General features: G+C 43.9%; 1 protein-coding gene across 4 annotated transcripts in view; it reads right to left on the reverse strand.

Annotated features, from left to right (window-relative positions):
* Positions 1-17644, reverse strand: part of LOC125265194 (NACHT and WD repeat domain-containing protein 2) — a 75688-nt gene that overhangs the window by 17550 nt on the left and 40494 nt on the right. For all 4 annotated transcript variants that reach the window (XM_048185277.1, XM_048185276.1, XM_048185275.1 and 1 more), the window contains one exon: positions 8372-8575. In XM_048185277.1, coding sequence (XP_048041234.1) covers positions 8372-8575 — 204 coding nt within the window. The remainder of the gene's footprint in view (positions 1-8371; positions 8576-17644) is intronic.

Consider the following 17644-nt stretch of genomic DNA (forward strand, 5'->3'; position numbering starts at 1 on the left):
TGTGTATATATAGCCCAAATTTTCTGTTCATCCCTGTCCGTTCTCATTTCAACGTTAAAGGATTAGTTCACTTTCAAATAAAAATTTTCCTGATAATTTACTCAACCCCATGCCATCCAAGATGTCCATGTCCTTCTTTCTTCAATCGAAAAGAAATTAAGTTTTTTGATGAAAACATTCCAGGATTTTTCTCCATATACTGGACTTCAATGGAGCCCAAACAGTTAACTGCTAAGTGTTTTACTGCCCTACACAGGTCAAAGTTTGAACTAATTGTTATATACTTGCACTAGCATATTGTATATGACAATTTAGTTCAAACTTTGACCTGTAGAGGGCAGTAATACACTTAGCAGTGTCTACACTGCTGGAATTCAAATAGAGAAGAAGAAGAAGAAGAGAGCTAGTTCAAGATGAGCATTTATGGTTAAAACGTAAACATTTTTATTTGTATTTTTTTTTAAAATGAGCGATGGTTTCTCTAGATAAGACCTTTATTTCTCGTCTGGAATCGCTGTAAACTGTAATTTTGACCTTTAACCATTTGGGCTCCATTGAAGTCCACTATATGGAGAAAAATCCTGGAATGTTTTCATCAAAAAGATGAAAACCTTAATTTCTTTTCAACTGAAGAAAGAAAGACATTAACATCTTGGATGACATGGGGGTGAGTAAATTATCAGGAAATTTTTATTTGAAAGTGAACTAATCCTTTAAGTTAGTGGCGTGTCTTGTTCTCCGCCGTTTATCCAGTGCTGCTGCGTTTCTGTTCATTTGTTTATATTGTTAAATAAAGGGACTGCTGAATTAGATCCTGCCTCTCAACTCTCCTTGCTGCAACCAATGTGACCAAGTTTGTGTGTGTATAAGAAAAGAAGAGAAAGCCCCAGTAAGGTTTACTGAAAGGCAAACTGAATTTATGAAGCTAATAAACTCTATAAGGTGCTGAACGTTGTTCTCTCTCTCTGGCCTGCCATTTCTACAGCTCTCCATATAAAACCGAAATAGCACCGGTCAGCCACTGAGTTTTACAGGATGTTTCTGTGTGTGTGGGACAGGTCAGGTCTGCTGGAAGCCGAATGTAATCCTGGATGTAGCAGCTGCCCTCTCATGTGCCTCAAAAGCAGTTGTGTGTGCTAGACTTCTGAAATGAGGCGGTAAAGTCCACTATCTTGTTTAGGGTGTTATTAGTTTAATTTAAATTCATGTTCCAGCTGTATTTGTTGTTTACACAATTGTTAATGGAACACCACACTGAAAAAAAAAGAAAAAGGTAACCTAAAAAATGTGCTTCATGTGGTAACATCTAAATTAATTGATTTTATTCAAATAAAAAATTTTATTTAACATTACTGAATTAACCTAAATATATTATGTTACACCAGCAAAACGTCTCGGTTACGTATGTAACCCTCGTTCCCTGAAGGAGGGAACGGAGACGTACGTCAGTAGTGACCGACGAATTGGGATATCGCTTAGAGAGCCCTATCATCTTCGTGTAAACTAAAACAAGCCAATGGAATTGGCGTGCGATATTTGCATAATGCGCACCGCCCCCGACAGGTGTATATAAATAGGAAGCGGATGCAATCGCACTCTGTTTTTCGCTGAGGAGACAACTGGTGTCCGCGCTACAGCGAGGGTACAGAAACTGTGGCGACGGGACGTACGTCTCCGTTCCCTCCTTCAGGGAACGAGGGTTACATACGTAACCGAGACGTTCCCTTTCAGTCGGTCACGTTCGACGTACGTCAGTAGTGACCGACGAATTGGGATCCCAACTAAAGCGCCACAGCTACGAAACCCCTTCCAGTGCCCAGCGCAAGCTCAGCCGCCCATAGCACCGGCTGGCGGTGAAGGGGGCGAGCTTACACCGAGAGAGTCTACTGCTGTCTAACCAATACCCACTAAGTAAACTAGACTACACTGGGGAAGCGAACCCGTAAGGGACGCTGCGGAGACCACTACCTACCCAATGGGGGAGGAGTTTACGTGGGAAATACACACATGGACTGGCCCGGGGGGCAGTACGCATATGGAGTCCCTGGGATGGCTCCACCTGGTAGGGGGAGACTCATCTGACAGGTGACAGCAGAGCTGGCTCTGCTAAGGGAAAGACACGGACTCGGCCCGTAGGGAGTTTTAAACCGTGGAAAATACACATATGGGACCGCTCACGTAGAGGGGTCACGGCATATGGGCCCCAGCCAACAGACAGCGTCAGCGACGGATGTAGGCCTGGCATCAGACACTCCGCAATGTCCGAGCCGAAGGGGGAGGCGGAGGAGCTCGACAGGGTTCGCCAAGCGGGGAACACGACTGGAGAGAAGTATGCACGTATCCGGCCAGTGGCGGGAATGGCATTGCAAGCCGACACTTAGAGTGGGTACAACACGTCTACCGACTAGTGGATGCGAGTACACGTGAAGATACCGGCTCTACACGTAGGCTATAAAACCTAGCGAACGTGTTGGGTGTCGCCCAGCCCGCAGCTCTACAAATATCTGTCAGCGAGGCGCCATGAGCCAGCGCCCAGGAAGAGGCCACCCCTCTGGTGGAGTGGGCTCTCAACCCGAGCGGGCAAGGCACGCCCTGGGAATCATACGCCAAGGCGATGGCATCCACTATCCAGTGGGCCATCCTCTGCTTGGAGACAGCCTTTCCCTTCTGCTGGCCTCCGTAACAGATGAAGAGCTGATCTGAGGTCCTGAAGCTTCGCGTTCTATCCACGTAAACGCGCAGAGCGCGGACGGGACAGAGCAAAGCTAGGGCTGGGTCTGCCTCCTCCGAGGGCAGCGCTTGCAGGTTCACTACCTGATCTCTGAAGGGAGTGGTAGGAACCTTGGGCACATATCCAGGCCGGGGTCTCAGGATGACGTGAGAATCACCGGGCCCGAATTCTAGGCACGTTTCGTCGACCGAAAATGCATGCAGATCCCCTACCCTCTTCAGGGAAGCCAATGCAACCAGAAGAACCGCCTTAAGAGACATAAGTTTCAGGTCGACTGATTGCAAAGGTTCAAAGGGATGACCCCGGAGAGCTGTGAGAACCAGGGTCAAATCCCAAGAGGGTACGGAGGAAGGGCGAGGAGGATTGAGTCTCCTGGCCCCCCTCAGGAATCTGACGATCAGATCGTGTCTCCCCAGGGACTTACCCTCAACTGCATGGTGATGTGCGGCAATAGCGGCAACATACACCTTGAGGGTGGAGGGAGACAGCCTTCGCTCCAACCCATCTTGCAGAAAGGAAAGCACGGATCCGACCGAACATGATCGGGGGTCCTCTCGGCGAGAGGCGCACCATTCGACGAACAGGTTCCACTTCAACGCATAGAGATTCCTAGTGGAAGGAGCTCTAGCGGAAGTGATGGTGTCTACAACCGCTTGCGGGAGATCACTCAGAACCTCCGCATCCCGTCCAGGGACCACACGTGGAGGTTCCACAGATCGGGACGCGGGTGCCACAGGGTGCCCCGTCTCTGAGTCAGGGGGTCCTTCCTCAGAGGAATCGGCCAGGGAGATGCTGTCGCGAGGAGAATGAGGTCTGAGAACCAGGTCCGAGTGGGCCAGTACGGAACCACTAACAGAACCTGCTCCCCGTCCTCCCTGACCTTGCACATGAGTTGTGCGAGAAGGCTCACTGGGGGAGACGCATGTTTGCGCAGACCCGGGGGCCAGCTGTGTGCCAGGGCATCCGTGCCGAGCGTGCCGCCGGTCAGGGAATAAAACCACTGGCAGAGGGCAGTTTCCGGGGAGGCAAACAGGACTACCTGGGCCTCGCCGAAACGCTGCCAAATCAGCTGGACCGCCTGGGGGTGGAGCCGCCACTCGCCCGCAAGTAGATGCTGCCGTGACAGCTCGTCGGCTGCACGGTTGAGCACACCTGAGACACGAGTGGCCCGAAGGGACCTCAGAACCTTCTGACTCCACAACAAGAGATGGCGGGCGAGTTGCGACATGCGACGGAAGCGTAGACCACCTTGACGGTTGGTGTACGCAACTGCCGCAGTGCTTTGTGAGCGGACTAGAACGTGCTTGCCTGACAACAGCTTCCTGAAGCGGGCCAGCGCAAGACGAACCGCTAGCAACCCGAGGCAATTGGTATGCCAATGCAGCTGAGGCCCCGTCCAAAGACCTGTCACTGCATGCCCGTAGTACGTGGCTCCCCATCCCGTGGCAGAGACATCTGTGGAGACCACAGCGTGCCTGGACACTCGTTCGAGGGGTACTCCGGCCCGCAGGAACGAAGGGTCCAACCACCGGACAAGGGTGCGACGGCAGCTCGGTGTCGCGGGGACACGGAGCGTGCCGCACTGCCACGCCCATCTCGGGACCCGGCCGCGGAGCCAGTGTTGAAGCGGTCTCATATGAAGCAATCCGAGCAGCGTTACCGCGGCTGCAGATGCCATATGCCCCAGGAGCCTCTGAAAATCTTTCAGTGGAGCCGCTGTCCTGCGCTTGAGCGAGCTCAGGCAGTTCAACACCGACTGGACGCGCGCCTCGGTGAGACGCGCAGTCCGTGCGACCGAGTCTAGCTCGAGACCGAGACAAGAGATCCTCTACCCGGGGGCGAGTTTGCTCTTGTCCCAGTTGACCTGAAGACCCAACCGGCTGGGAGCTACAACCATGTCGGGTAGGACTTTGTACTGACATGCCCGACCCTCGAACGCAGACCGACCTAGGAAGGGTCTGTGTCGAGGCAGAATCGAGACATGAAAGTACGCGTCCTTCAGGTCCATTGCTGTAAACCAATCCTGGGGACGGTCCAGGATTGGCCGTAGCCCACCGCCCTTTTTTGGTACAATGAAGTAGGGGCTGTAAAACCCCGACTTCATATCGGCTGGAGGGACCGGCTTGATTGTATCCTTCGCCAGGAGGACAGCAATCTCCACCCGGAGAACAGGTGCACTGTCCAACGACACCGGAGTGAAGTGGACAGCCCTGAAGACCGGGGGACGCCGGGCGAACTGAATCGCATAGCCGAGTCTGATAGTACGAATGAGCCAACTGGACAGGCTGGGGAGCGTGATCCACGCTTCCAGACACTGAGCCAGCGGGACCAAAGGCACCACAGACGCACCGGGGGTGGGGCAGCAAGGCAGAGAGGGACCCGACCCGGACGGCCTGGGGGCGGCCCGGAGTGGGGTCGGACTCTGCGAGGCAGCAGTGTGCATGGGAGACAGCGCACGGGGCGCGGTCTGTACCAACACACTGCCACCTGCTGGCGAATGGGGAGGGAGCTGTCAGCGGCAAGGCGGAGCCTGGCACACTGGCAGACACCCCTTGTTGTGACCTGGAGTTTGAGGAAACTGCTCTTTTTGTGAAAAAGTGGGTACCGCTGGACTCCGGAGAGCCAGCGGCGGTGGACAGACAAACACAAATTCCCCCCGGCCCTCCTCCGGGGGTGGGAGAGATGGTGGAAAACTCTCCCGAAGAGCAAGATCCTTCCCCTCCAGGTTGCCCGTCTCAGTGCCGTGTCTTGCTCTTGCGTTTACCACCGGGCTTAGCGGAGACGGGCTGGGCACCACGCCCGCGACCGGCACCCTGCTGTCTGGCTGGTGTAGGCTGCTGCTTTGCCGTCTTAGCAGGGGCGGAGGACGATGCAGGCGGGCGCCCTCGGCGACGAGCGGGCTGAGGCTGAGCCACAGGCGGCTGGGTGGAGGCAGCAGCGGACCGCCGTGGCATGACGTGACTGATAGCCTCAGCCTGCTTCTGTGCAGCGGAGAACTGTTGGGCGAAGCTCTCCACCGCGTCGCCGAATAGGCCGACCGGGGACACGGGGGAATTTAGGAACCGCTGCTTGTCGGCATCCCGCATGTCCGCGAGGGTCAGCCAGAGGTGGCGCTGCTGGACTACCAAGGTAGACATCGCGTGACCAACAGCGCGTGCTGTCACCTTCGTTGCCCGGAGGGCAAGGTCAGTGGCAGCGCGCAGCTCCCCCAGCAGCTGTTGGTCAGGACCTTCCTGGGGCATCTCCGACAGCGCCTTTGCTTGGTGAACCTGCAAGAGGGCCATCGCGTGCAGGGCGGAGGCAGCCTGCCCACAGGAACTGTAAGCTTTCTCAGTCAGACCGGCTGAGAACTTACAGGCCCGGGACGGGAGACGCGGCTCACCACGCCAGCCAGTGGCTGTTGGACACAACTGCATCGCAACAGACCGCTCGACTGGCGGGATCCTCGCGTACCCCCTGGCTACCCCGCCGTCCAGGGAGGTGAAGGCGGACGGGGGCCAGGCCTGGTACGGGCACTATACGGTGTCTGCCAAGACCTGGTCACCTCATCATGCACCTCCGGGAAGAAAGGCATTGGGGCGGGACGCTGGGGCTGCCCAGCGCGACCCCCCCCAAGTACCAATCATCCAGCCGAGATGGGCCGGGACAGGGTGGAGGGTTCCACTCGAGCCCGACGCACAAGGCTGCCCGAGAGAGCACAGCCGAGAGTTCGGGATCCGACTCGGCCACCGCTACCGTCCCGGAGGGCGGCAGCGCGTCCGGATCTTCCTCCCCCGAATTCTCAAACTCGCCTTCCGACGCAGCGACCGACATCTGATCCTCCGCCGGCGCACCAAAGGTAACGGCTGGACAGTCCGAAGAGGGCCCAGCGGAAACCAACGGGCGAAAGATGGGTTGCAGTGCTGGCGAGGGGGCAGGGGCCCGAGGAGCGTTTCCGCTCGGCGGGGGAGCCCCGACCGTTATCCTCAGGCCGCCCTCCCTATACAGCGCCGTACCGTCCTTCCGGTTCCCAGGGCCGGAAAAAACGGTCGTACGCGGCATAGGAGAGGGGACTCCCGCTTCCTGAGACTTCAGGAAGGAGAGCCTCGACCTCAGCACTGCGATGGTCATGTTCCCGCAATGGGAACATGAACCATCCACAAAAGCTGCCTCAGCGTGCTAAACGCCCAAACACGAGATGCAGCGATTGTGCCCATCAGCAGGGACCAGGGAACGACCGCACCCAGTAACGCACAGACGAAATGACATACTGTCAGGGTTCGTCTGTAAAGCTCTTTTAGAAGGGGAAGTCAACTCACTCGTGCTGAAGCACCCAGGGAGCGACGCGATGTGCCAGGTACACCACTCCCTGACACACCGAGGAACCGGCCCAAATCGCTCACACACACACTCTTTGTGTTGCTGTGAAAACAGCAGTTTTAGAGCTTATAGCTCAGCTCCTCGGACACTCGCGACCTCGCTGAACGTGCCCTCTTCACCAGCACTGAAGCTCGCTGTAACCCTCTTCTTGAGGCAATGTTTTAATTCAAAAAACAAACGAAGAAAGGAGTCTTCAAACAGGACACCAGTAAATGGCTCCGAAGCGAAAGACAGAGTGCGATTGCATCCGCTTCCTATTTATATACACCTGTCGGGGGCGGTGCGCATTATGCAAATATCGCACGCCAATTCCATTGGCTTGTTTTAGTTTACACGAAGATGATAGGGCTCTCTAAGCGATATCCCAATTCGTCGGTCACTACTGACGTACGTCGAACGTGACCGACTGAAAGGGAACTAAATTTAAGGGTAAGATCAGGTACAACTAGCTCTTTAATGTAACAATTGCAGGTTATCCTCTTGTACAGTGCAGTTTTACACTTGGGACAATCAAAAAGCAAATAATACTTTAACCTGTCTCGCCTCAGAGGTCTTGACATCCTCTGAACTGTATTTAACAATTAAATTTGTTCAGTAGATATTTAATTCAAAATGTAAAATATTTTTACATTGTGTAATCAAAAAATAAAACATTTAAAAAGGAAACATTTATAAATGTTACAAAATATATCTCTTAAATAAATGCTGTTCTTTTTTTCGAATTTTCTATTCATCAACGAATGAAAAGAAAAACATACGAAGCAGCACAACCTTTTTCAACTGTAATAAGAAATATTAGAAGGATCATGTGACACTCAAGACTGGAGTCATTTGCCATTACAGGAATAAATTACATTTTAAAATATATTGGAATAGAAAACAATTACTTAAATTGCAAAACTATTTCACAATATTACCGTTTTTACTGTATTTTTGATCTAAGAAAATAAATGCAGCCTTGGTGAGCAAAAGAGACTTCTTTCAAAAACATTTTGAACTTTTGAACAATGGTGTACAGAGGAAGATGTTTCATTTTATCTTTTTTTTTTATTCATTCAACTCTGTTAACCAAGATATAAGAAAAATAAATTTTCTCTATATTTGTATCATAGCTCTTTAAAAGGGTTGATTTTTCTTCTTTGTTCTTTTCTTAGCACCAACATGGATCAGATATACTTTAATTATAATGAAAGAGTTTCATTGTTTCTAAAAGCTAGTCCTAAGAGTAAGAGAATTCTCCAAATACATTCTCTTTTCTTTATACCTTCCTGCTCTACTTACAGAGTTCTGGTAGTTCTTCAGCATCTCAGCTTTCGGTTTTAAGTAGTAGGCAGGCGGGACCGAGTTCTCATCCCGACAGTACCACTCCTCCAAGATCCGTGTGTCTAGTCCCGCCTCCACCGCCGCATCCAAGATCATCTCAAACTCGGCTGACTCCACCTCTCCTGGGACCCGAATGCTGCCATACTTCTCTCCAATGAGCCCCTGGGAAAGAGAGAGAGAGAGAGAGAAAAAAAACTGTATTTAGACCTCAATCACAGCATATCAAAGCAAAGTGTAAAAGCAGAAGTAAAAAAGAGAAAGATAGAAACACAAAGGTTTTCTCAAACTGCTCACAACCCTGGCTTTTTTTTTAAACTCAGAACTAAGGCCACTTATAACTGTGGGTAAATCAACAGTTCAACACTTATCATTTTGATGAATTGCACTGCTTATGGTTATGAATAACTTAAAGCTTTTGCGTTTGCATGCCAGTCACAATCTGTATTCTTATTTGCATATTATGAGATCAATAACATTGACTAGATGTTGTAAACTGGCCTCATAAATGCAAATAAGAATGTTAAACCAGGGTTTAAAGGTAAACAGTAAGAAATCTTGAAACCTGAATTCCCAGTATTAAGTATGAACAGTGTGAAACCATGGTTTAACAGTTTCAAATGTGAAAAGCTATAGACCCCTTAAAAGTTTGTAAACATTGCAACGTTTCCTGGTGGGCGGGGCTTAGCTGGAGGCAAAAAGAGACGCTGGACTCAATGTTGACAAGCGTAAGCTAGCATGTTTTAGGAGGGATTTATTAAACATAGATGCAGAAGAAGGTTCAGAACTGTCCGAATATGTACAGTCACTGACTCTGCGGGACCGTGACAGCCATTTTTGTAAATTAACTCAAGTTTTGGATGTTTCCTAGACAACATATGAATTACTTTCGGGTGGTTCGGGGAATTTTGTCAAGGCTTATTGTCTAATGTAACCTAACGCTGGGCTAACTATGATTATGGCTAGCAATGTGGATTATTTTAAGAGACCATTCAAAGGATGGCACACACATCCATCGCTGTATGTTTGTTTAACATTTAAGCTAGCTAGTGCGCTGAAAGTTGGCGACTTTTCACCTATAAAACAGAAACTTGCTGATTTGTACTAGATAAAACCAATACACCATTACATATGCATCGATTATTTTACCTGATATGAAGTGTGCACTGCAAACACAAGCATTATTTATGATCATCTACGTCCAGTCTGTACGGCGTATTGCATTCAACCACAATTATCTTTTTGATTTCTGTGAAGGAATGTCTGCCGGGATCTGGTAAAACTTTAGTTTTGAACCAAAAGTCCTGTTCCTTCTATTCTGGCAGCTAAAAACACAACAAGACGACATTTTAAAGTCAAAACCTCAAACTTTTAGCACGCCTGCTATGAGTTCTTATTTATGTTTTGCCTCCAGCTAGAGCGGTGACGTCACAGTGACGTAGGCGATTAAGGGGTCTATACGTCAAAATGATCAACTAACTCTCACAGAATAGATGGAGGTCGAAAGCAAAAGAAAAGAAAACAGACCACATGCCATTGAACAATACGTGTTTATAATGAGAGTAAAGGCTGTTAGTTTGAGAGCGTACCACTGCCAACCTTTCTTTCTTTAGTGAGCTATTTAGCTACTCCTGTGCAATTGTTGCCCGTGCCACTGAGATTAGCAAGCGAATTACATTTGACAGTGTCATTGTGTCCACAAGCCCATAAGCGCCAGTGGTAGAGCATTCAAATTGTGCTGGATAAGCCCATAGACTAATGATCTGGCCCTTCTTCAAAAGAATATACTTTTGAGACTTGGAGGAGATGTGAAATGGGTTGTGGGATATCATGGACTCTGATTAAAGAGGAATAGCAGAATCATAAAAATTCTTTGCCTTTGCTCGCATCTCTTCTGAAATTGCAGGTTTCCTACAGGAAAAAAATGTGACAGTGATGCTGTGAGATGATTTATGTGACAGCTAATTCAGTATTTCTAATGGCTACTGGGGTGAACTTTTAATGCTTTGCTTACTCGACCTTTACATCACTGAGCATCTTGCTCTCTAAGTCTGTTTCATTCTTCCTCAGCTCGTACATTCTCTCTTTTTTTGTCCCTCACATTCTTTCCAACTCATTCCTACACAAAGAAAGATACATTATTCCTGTGAACTTTATAGCTCCAGTGTTTAGAGTGCAGTACTGAGGAGTATCAGGACTCTGCCAACTAGATTAAGAGCCAAACTCTCTCTCGGCTTTTCCCTCTTCATACCTCTCTTGTAAGCAAAGGGGATATGATCAAAAAAGTCACTTTTCATAAATAATTGAACACTGCCGAAACCTTTTAAATTCGAAACCTTTTAAATTAAATACATTTGGCCAAGTGAGCTTATGAAACAGTCATAACTCAGTATTTTTCAGCTAAAACCACATTGTATCTGATGAAGTGTTGGATGTTACCATGTTATTACCATGTTATTACTATATTTTTATTAAAAAAGTTAAGGCATTGAAAGTTGAAATAAAAAAAATGACATGAACTACAGCAAACCCCTTTGATACAAGATGTTTTTTTCAATATTAATGAGAAATTTTATTTGAATATATCATTATATTAAATTATGAATCATGAAATTTACCAGAATCAGCTCCTTTGATTTAATTTCTTTGAACTTATAATTCATGACTGTTCCAAATTTATAAAAGGTACATATTTACATATTTATATTCAAATAAAATATAATAATTTTACTAGCATAAACTTATAAAACTTGCATAAAATTGTAAAAAGTAATAGCACACCTTTCCTCAAAAAGAAGCATAATTTAAGGTGTCATTTATGTGTGTAGCACATACCACTGATGACATCTATAAATATTAAAAACAACAAACTTTGTGAAGGCATTATTAATTTCATCTGATTGCCGTGAGTGGAAATATCATGTAATCGCACAATACCAGAGAATCGAAAAGATTCAGAGTTCCCTGAAAAGAAAAAAACATGGTATCATCCCGCTCAGACGTGTACGCTGTTACGCTGTTCAGCCTCCAGCAATTCTAAACATGTCAAAAAATCATTTGGTTCCAATTTCAGGCTACTCAATTTCATGAAATATCATCACATTGGAAAAACGAGCTATGCATTATGACCCAGTCTGAATGCATAGTTGAATCTTTTTGACCTGTAATAAACTTGTGCCATTTTTTTTTTTTTTGGGGACATCCATTTTTGTGAGGATTCTCTTCTACCAATCTCATCAATCCGGGGTTGTGAAAACAGCAGTATATAAAATATCAAAAAGAACATGGGTTGAAGGGTTGAGGGTGATGCTTTCTTATGACTTTCTTCTTCTTATTAATATCATGATGCTCCAATACAAAACCCGCAGGACATTCCAGCTGCTGTCTTTGTCAATGCCTCAGACAATGGATAACAGGGACAGAGAGACTGTGAATAACTGGTCAAACGAGTGTTAGGGTGTCACTGTGGAGATACGTTCCCTTGGCAATTGAGATGCACACACTCACACAAATACGTATTATACACACTGAGGATATACACTGTTATCTACACCTTTGGGAATTAAGAACAACAAGGTGTGCGTGTGTGTGTGTGAAAGTGAGAGAGAGAGAGAGAGAGAGAGAGAGAGAGAGAGAGAGAGAGAGAGAGAGAGAGTGTCAGTAAAATGACCCTTTAGTGTAATCTGTGTTGCCATGCCTCTTAGATTGTTTGCTTGGTCTGCTTATAGATAAGCCAGCGTTTTTCCTCAAGCCATGGTCAAAAGAGAGGATATTATATGCTTTAGCACCTTAACATTCAGTGCCAGTGGAAGTGGGTGCTCTGGACAGTATGCTGTGAGATACAATCCCTTGATACTGTGCCACACTTTGATGGCACATGAACAGGTACTAGAATAAACAGACACTTTGAAGTTGTATTCGGAGTATAGCACTTTCTTTTTATCATCCACTCCTTATGTTGTTCTGCGGCTCTGTTAGTGTCCTTCATCTCTCTTTATGCTTGTTTCATCCCTTCTGGCTCTTTCTGCCCATCCCTCTCTCTGTCTCGGTCTCTGCTCCAGGCTGTGTGACAGTGAGTTTCAGCGGCTGTCTCCTCTTGCAAGAGCTTTGATGTCTGTCTTATTGCTACTGTTCTAGGAAACCATAACCTCAGAGCAATGTGGGATGTGGAGAGTGTGGGGAGTTGTTCAGGATTAACTCATCTTCAAGGGATGTCAAGTTCATTGTTTAAGATTCCAAACAGCTTCAAAAAGAAAATGTTTTTCCTTTTAAGACTCAGGGCTCTACATGCCCAATGTACAATAAAATAAATCTCAATGAAAAGACAAGGGAGGTGCATGCAAGTTCCCAAAAATTGCTCAGGTATTTAATGTACACTATTGTTCAAAAGTTTGGGGTCAGTAAGATTTTTTAAATGGTTTTAAAAGGTCTCTTATGCCCAACAAGGCTGTATTTATTTGATCAAAAATACAGTTAAATCAGTAATATTGTGAAATATTATTATAATTTAAAATACATGTTTTCTATTTGAATACGTTTTAAACTGTATTTTTTCCTGTGATGGCAAAGCTGAATTTTCAGCATTACTCTAGGCTTCAGTTTCACTTGATCCTTCAGAAATCATTCTAATACACTGTAAAACCGAACAGTGAAATTAATTAAATTAAATGAGTTTGTTTCACTCAAATAATAATGAAAGTTCATTGTACTTAATAGGAAAAAGTTGCATGAACTGAAAATTTCATTGTAGTAAGCTGAACTTAATATGATTGAGTTGAGCTGCAACAGATTTCTAATTCCCAGCATGCTTTGCGTCAGACCATATAAATAACTGTTGAAATTAAGTGTTATTTTGTGTGTTTTTGCACAAGATTAACATATGGAGATATAAGTTAATGTTTAATGTTGTGTTATGTTGGGATTCAGGGGGGTTCTGTTATGTTAGTTTTGTAGGGTTACCACTGTGGTGAAGAGTAGAGCCTGTGGTTAGGTTGAGGATGAGCTGCAAAACATTTAAGACCACATATGTTGTTTTATTACATATATGCAAGTATGTAATGACTCTCTGATAATGTCTCTCTGATAGTTATAATAGCATGTGTTATTTGCTATGAAACATTTAACCAAGATCTGAATGTGATGTTTATGTAAATTAACTGTATGTAATTAACATTATGATGAGGTGGGAAAGGGATGCTGGTGACGGGATTGTTAGTGAGAGACACCGGTGCACAACACTGGCCTTGATCCGCTTCCATGGCTCTCAGCCCCGCCCCACTTGTCACAAAAATTAAGTTCTACCAACTTTAAAAAAATGAGTTAGTTTACTTAAATGTTTTGAGGTAATAAGTTTCCTCAAATGTTTTGAGTATTCTGAACTTATTGGGTTTTACAGTGTATACTGATATGGTGCTCAAGAAACATTTCTTATTATCAGTCCCTGCTGGATTTTGGGATTCTGCTATCAGGTATGACCAATTAAATGCATCCTTGCTGAATAAAAGTATTATATTCTTAAAAAAAAAAAAAAAATTCAAACTCAAAATGAATGTGTGCAGATGTTTGTAGATATAATGTTCTTGAAAATATATATTTTTTGTTTAAATGCTACCAGTTTTAGCAGCCCTATAGTCTGTTTCCATATTAATCTGAGTGTTTCTCTCAATCTCCCTCTCTCTCTTACGTTTTTACCCATCTCTGCCTGTCACATTTAAATTAAACTATTCCAATCTGCATAGAGACCTTCTCTGGAGACACACCAGCACATGCAGCCTAGAACTGTCAGCTGCAAACCCGCTCACATTCGCTCTCTCTGTCTGATCAAAGCCTTTTTGTCTCCAAAATAGACCCAAATACATGCATCTCCATGCAGTGACACTAAACAACATCACTGAACTTCACTGAGGAAATCCCACATATAGATCAAACGCTTACAGAGCTCCAAATGTGTCAGGGTTTACTTGTACTTGCACTACAAACCATGAGGTCTAAGGGGAACAGGCTTTGAACAAGTCTGCTTTGGGCCATCCAATGGGGTTTAAGGGAGAAGACATTTTTTTTCTCTAAAAACTGACCTTTATTCTTTCTCTTGTGAGATAATGAAGTGCTCTTTGGGAAAAGGCAGCACAGTTTCTAGGAAACCTCTGAATAACTACTAAAAGTGCACGAGTCAGAAAGACTAGCCATATGTCTCTTTGGCAAAGGAGATGAGTTTAGCTAATTTTAACTAGACCACTGAGAAAAGTGGCCTGGATCTTGCCGGGTCTACTTAAAGGTGAAGTGTGTGACTTTTCAACGTAGCATACTTTCAAATTAATATGTAGCACATACAGCTAAAATAAGCCATTTGGAAGTGAAAACGTGGCTTTGTAGTGAATTCAATAGAGATGTAGACTCGCAAATCATTTGAAATGATATATGTAATTAACTGACATTAGGATTGACTTGCACTCTAAATTAGAGACTCATGAACACCACAAGTTTTTAGGTCAGTATAAATGTAAAATGCACACAACTGTTCAATTTTTGAAAATAAATATTTTTATTCGGCAAGGATGCATTAAGCTGATCAAAAATGTCAGCCAAGACTTTTACATTGTTAGTATTAGAGTTGTATTTCAAATAAATGCTGTTCCTTTAAAGGTGCAATATGTAAGATTTCTGTCTGCAAGAGGTCACTAGAGGCCTATTCAAAACAAAGGCGTAGCTTGATGACAGCAAGTTTGAGCGTGGAATCTTGGGACATGTGGTCTTCACATGACAGCCGGTGGAAACAATCGGGATAGGACTCAGGAAGAAATAATGTTCATGGATGTGATTATTAACGTTACTGTAGTATGAAGCAAGCAGGACCGAGTGTTGTGGGAGCTGAACGAGGCTGCTGGAGCGATAACGTTACTCTGTGCGTTCGCTCGGTGGCTGCTGTGAGACACTTGTTTGAGACACACTGCAGTGAGATAGATCAATTTTAGAATATCATATTAAATGCTGGATGGCTTGCGTTGATAAATGGCATGCAATTAATATTAAAATTTGTATGTCATATTGTATGATGGAGAAAATACTGTATTACTGTTACAAAAATAAAGCTGCATCTGATTATGATATGTTAGCTACTTGACAAAATAGTGTTTTTCTCTGAGGCATGGTAAAGCATGGTACTCGCAAAAAAAAAAAAAAAAAAAAAAATCAAGAAAATTAACTAAAGTGTTGAGCTATATAACAACAATTAGCTTTCTGTCTATAAACATAACCAAGCAGTTGTTCCCTTGCCTATTAAAACATGTAATATATTAAAGTGTCTTTGGTGTTTCCATGATTTCTACAAAATAAAACCGGAAACCGAGGGTAACATGGGTATGACGCAATTGACAGGCGACTCCTCACACGTCCCGGAGCCTTGGTTAAAATTGCAATGTTCTCACAATTTACAAATAGTTGGAAACATTTGGGATATTGTAAGTACTCAAGTGAACAAAATATATAACACTGGCCTAGTGGTTTTTGGATATTTTACTGCAAAAATATTACATATTGCACCTTTAAAACTTTCTATTTATCAAAGAAAACTGAAAAAATGTTTCAGGGTTTTCACAAAAAAACATTAAGCAGCACAACTGTTTTCAACATTGATAAAAATAATGTTAGAATAATTTCTGAACGTTCATGTGATGCTGAAGACTAGAGTAATGGCTGCTGAAAATACAGATTTACCATCACAGGAAATAAATTACATTTTAAATTATTTTCAAATAGAAAACATTTATTTTAAATTATAATAATATTACTGATTCTACTGTATTTTTGATCAAATACACCTAAATCTTTGACCTAAATCCCAAACTTTTGAATGGTAGCGTACATGAAATATCTGAGCAATTTTTGGGAACTTACATGACCCTGCCATGTATTTTCATTGTGATTCATTTCACTGTACATTTGCATTTAGAGCCCTGAGTCTCAAAAAGAATATATACAAATAGAAATAAATATATTTTAAATTATAATAATTTCACGATATATATATATATATATATATATATATATATATATATATATATATATATATATATATATATATATATCTTAATAATATATCTTATTCTTATAATCTTGTATCTTATTCTTATAATGAAATATCACATCTTTAAAAAAATATATGAAATGAACTGTCTGCAACAGGGTTTGATAAACTAAACTGCAGCATATATAAAAGTATTAAAAATAGAACATGCTGTCATGGAAAACTATGAAAACAGTAATTTTATTAGTACATCACTATTTTATGTGACAGAAAAAGGAGTGATTTGAATAATGCTGCAGAACCTGGCAGCTAATGCTAATGCAGAAAAGAGAAAGGCTAAGAGTAGTCTCTGCCCAACATGGATGGAGGTCATACACTTCATATAATTTCCAAAGAGAGAAAGAGATTGAGAGAGTGAGAGAACGAGAGAGAGAGAGGTGAGGAGGAGAGGACAGAGAGGAGGATTAAGAGAAAGAGTAGACACACAAATCAGAATAAAGGTAGAAGTGAAATTAACACTAGAGCACTGAATGTAGAGGTGAAGGTGGGGGACAGATGGAGATGTGAAGTGGAACAGAGAAACGGAGATCGAAACCTCTCGAAGGATAAGAGCGAGAGAGAAGAGATGGTTGAGAAGACAATTAAAGAGTGGTTAAAGGTGAAAGAGGGTCAGGAATTTAATGAGAAAGTTTGGTTTGGGAAATAAAGCTGGTTGAAAAATATCCAAAGAATGTAAGCAAACTAGATTTTTAAAAAAAGCATTGCTGCCACAATGCTAGCACTGGCATAGCACTTAAATGCAGTTGCAAAGAAAATAAAAAAATGCAGTTGCTAAAGTGTTCTGCTAAGGTGTTCAGATGTTTTAACCCTCTGGAGTCTGAGGCTGATTTGGGGCCTGGAGAAGTTTTGACATGCTCTGACATTTGTGCTTTTTTCAGTTGTTCATAAACATATAAATGACAAAAGTGTCATTACACTGTATTCAGCACAAACTAGGCTACAATAATATGTGAGGAACATGTATGTACATGTTTGTGTTTTTGAAGGAATAATGTTTATGCGTGGTTACTGAAAAAAACAAAAAACTTAAGTCACTGAAATAAGGCCAAAATAAGTATATTAAATCTGTGTTCACAAGACTTTTGGGTATTGGAGGTTGTAGACTAGAGTTTTTGCTTCAAAATTATGTAAAAATTATGCTGCCTACTCCT

This window comes from Megalobrama amblycephala, linkage group LG3, assembly GCF_018812025.1.
Source record: "Megalobrama amblycephala isolate DHTTF-2021 linkage group LG3, ASM1881202v1, whole genome shotgun sequence".
Lineage (NCBI taxonomy): Eukaryota > Metazoa > Chordata > Actinopteri > Cypriniformes > Xenocyprididae > Megalobrama > Megalobrama amblycephala.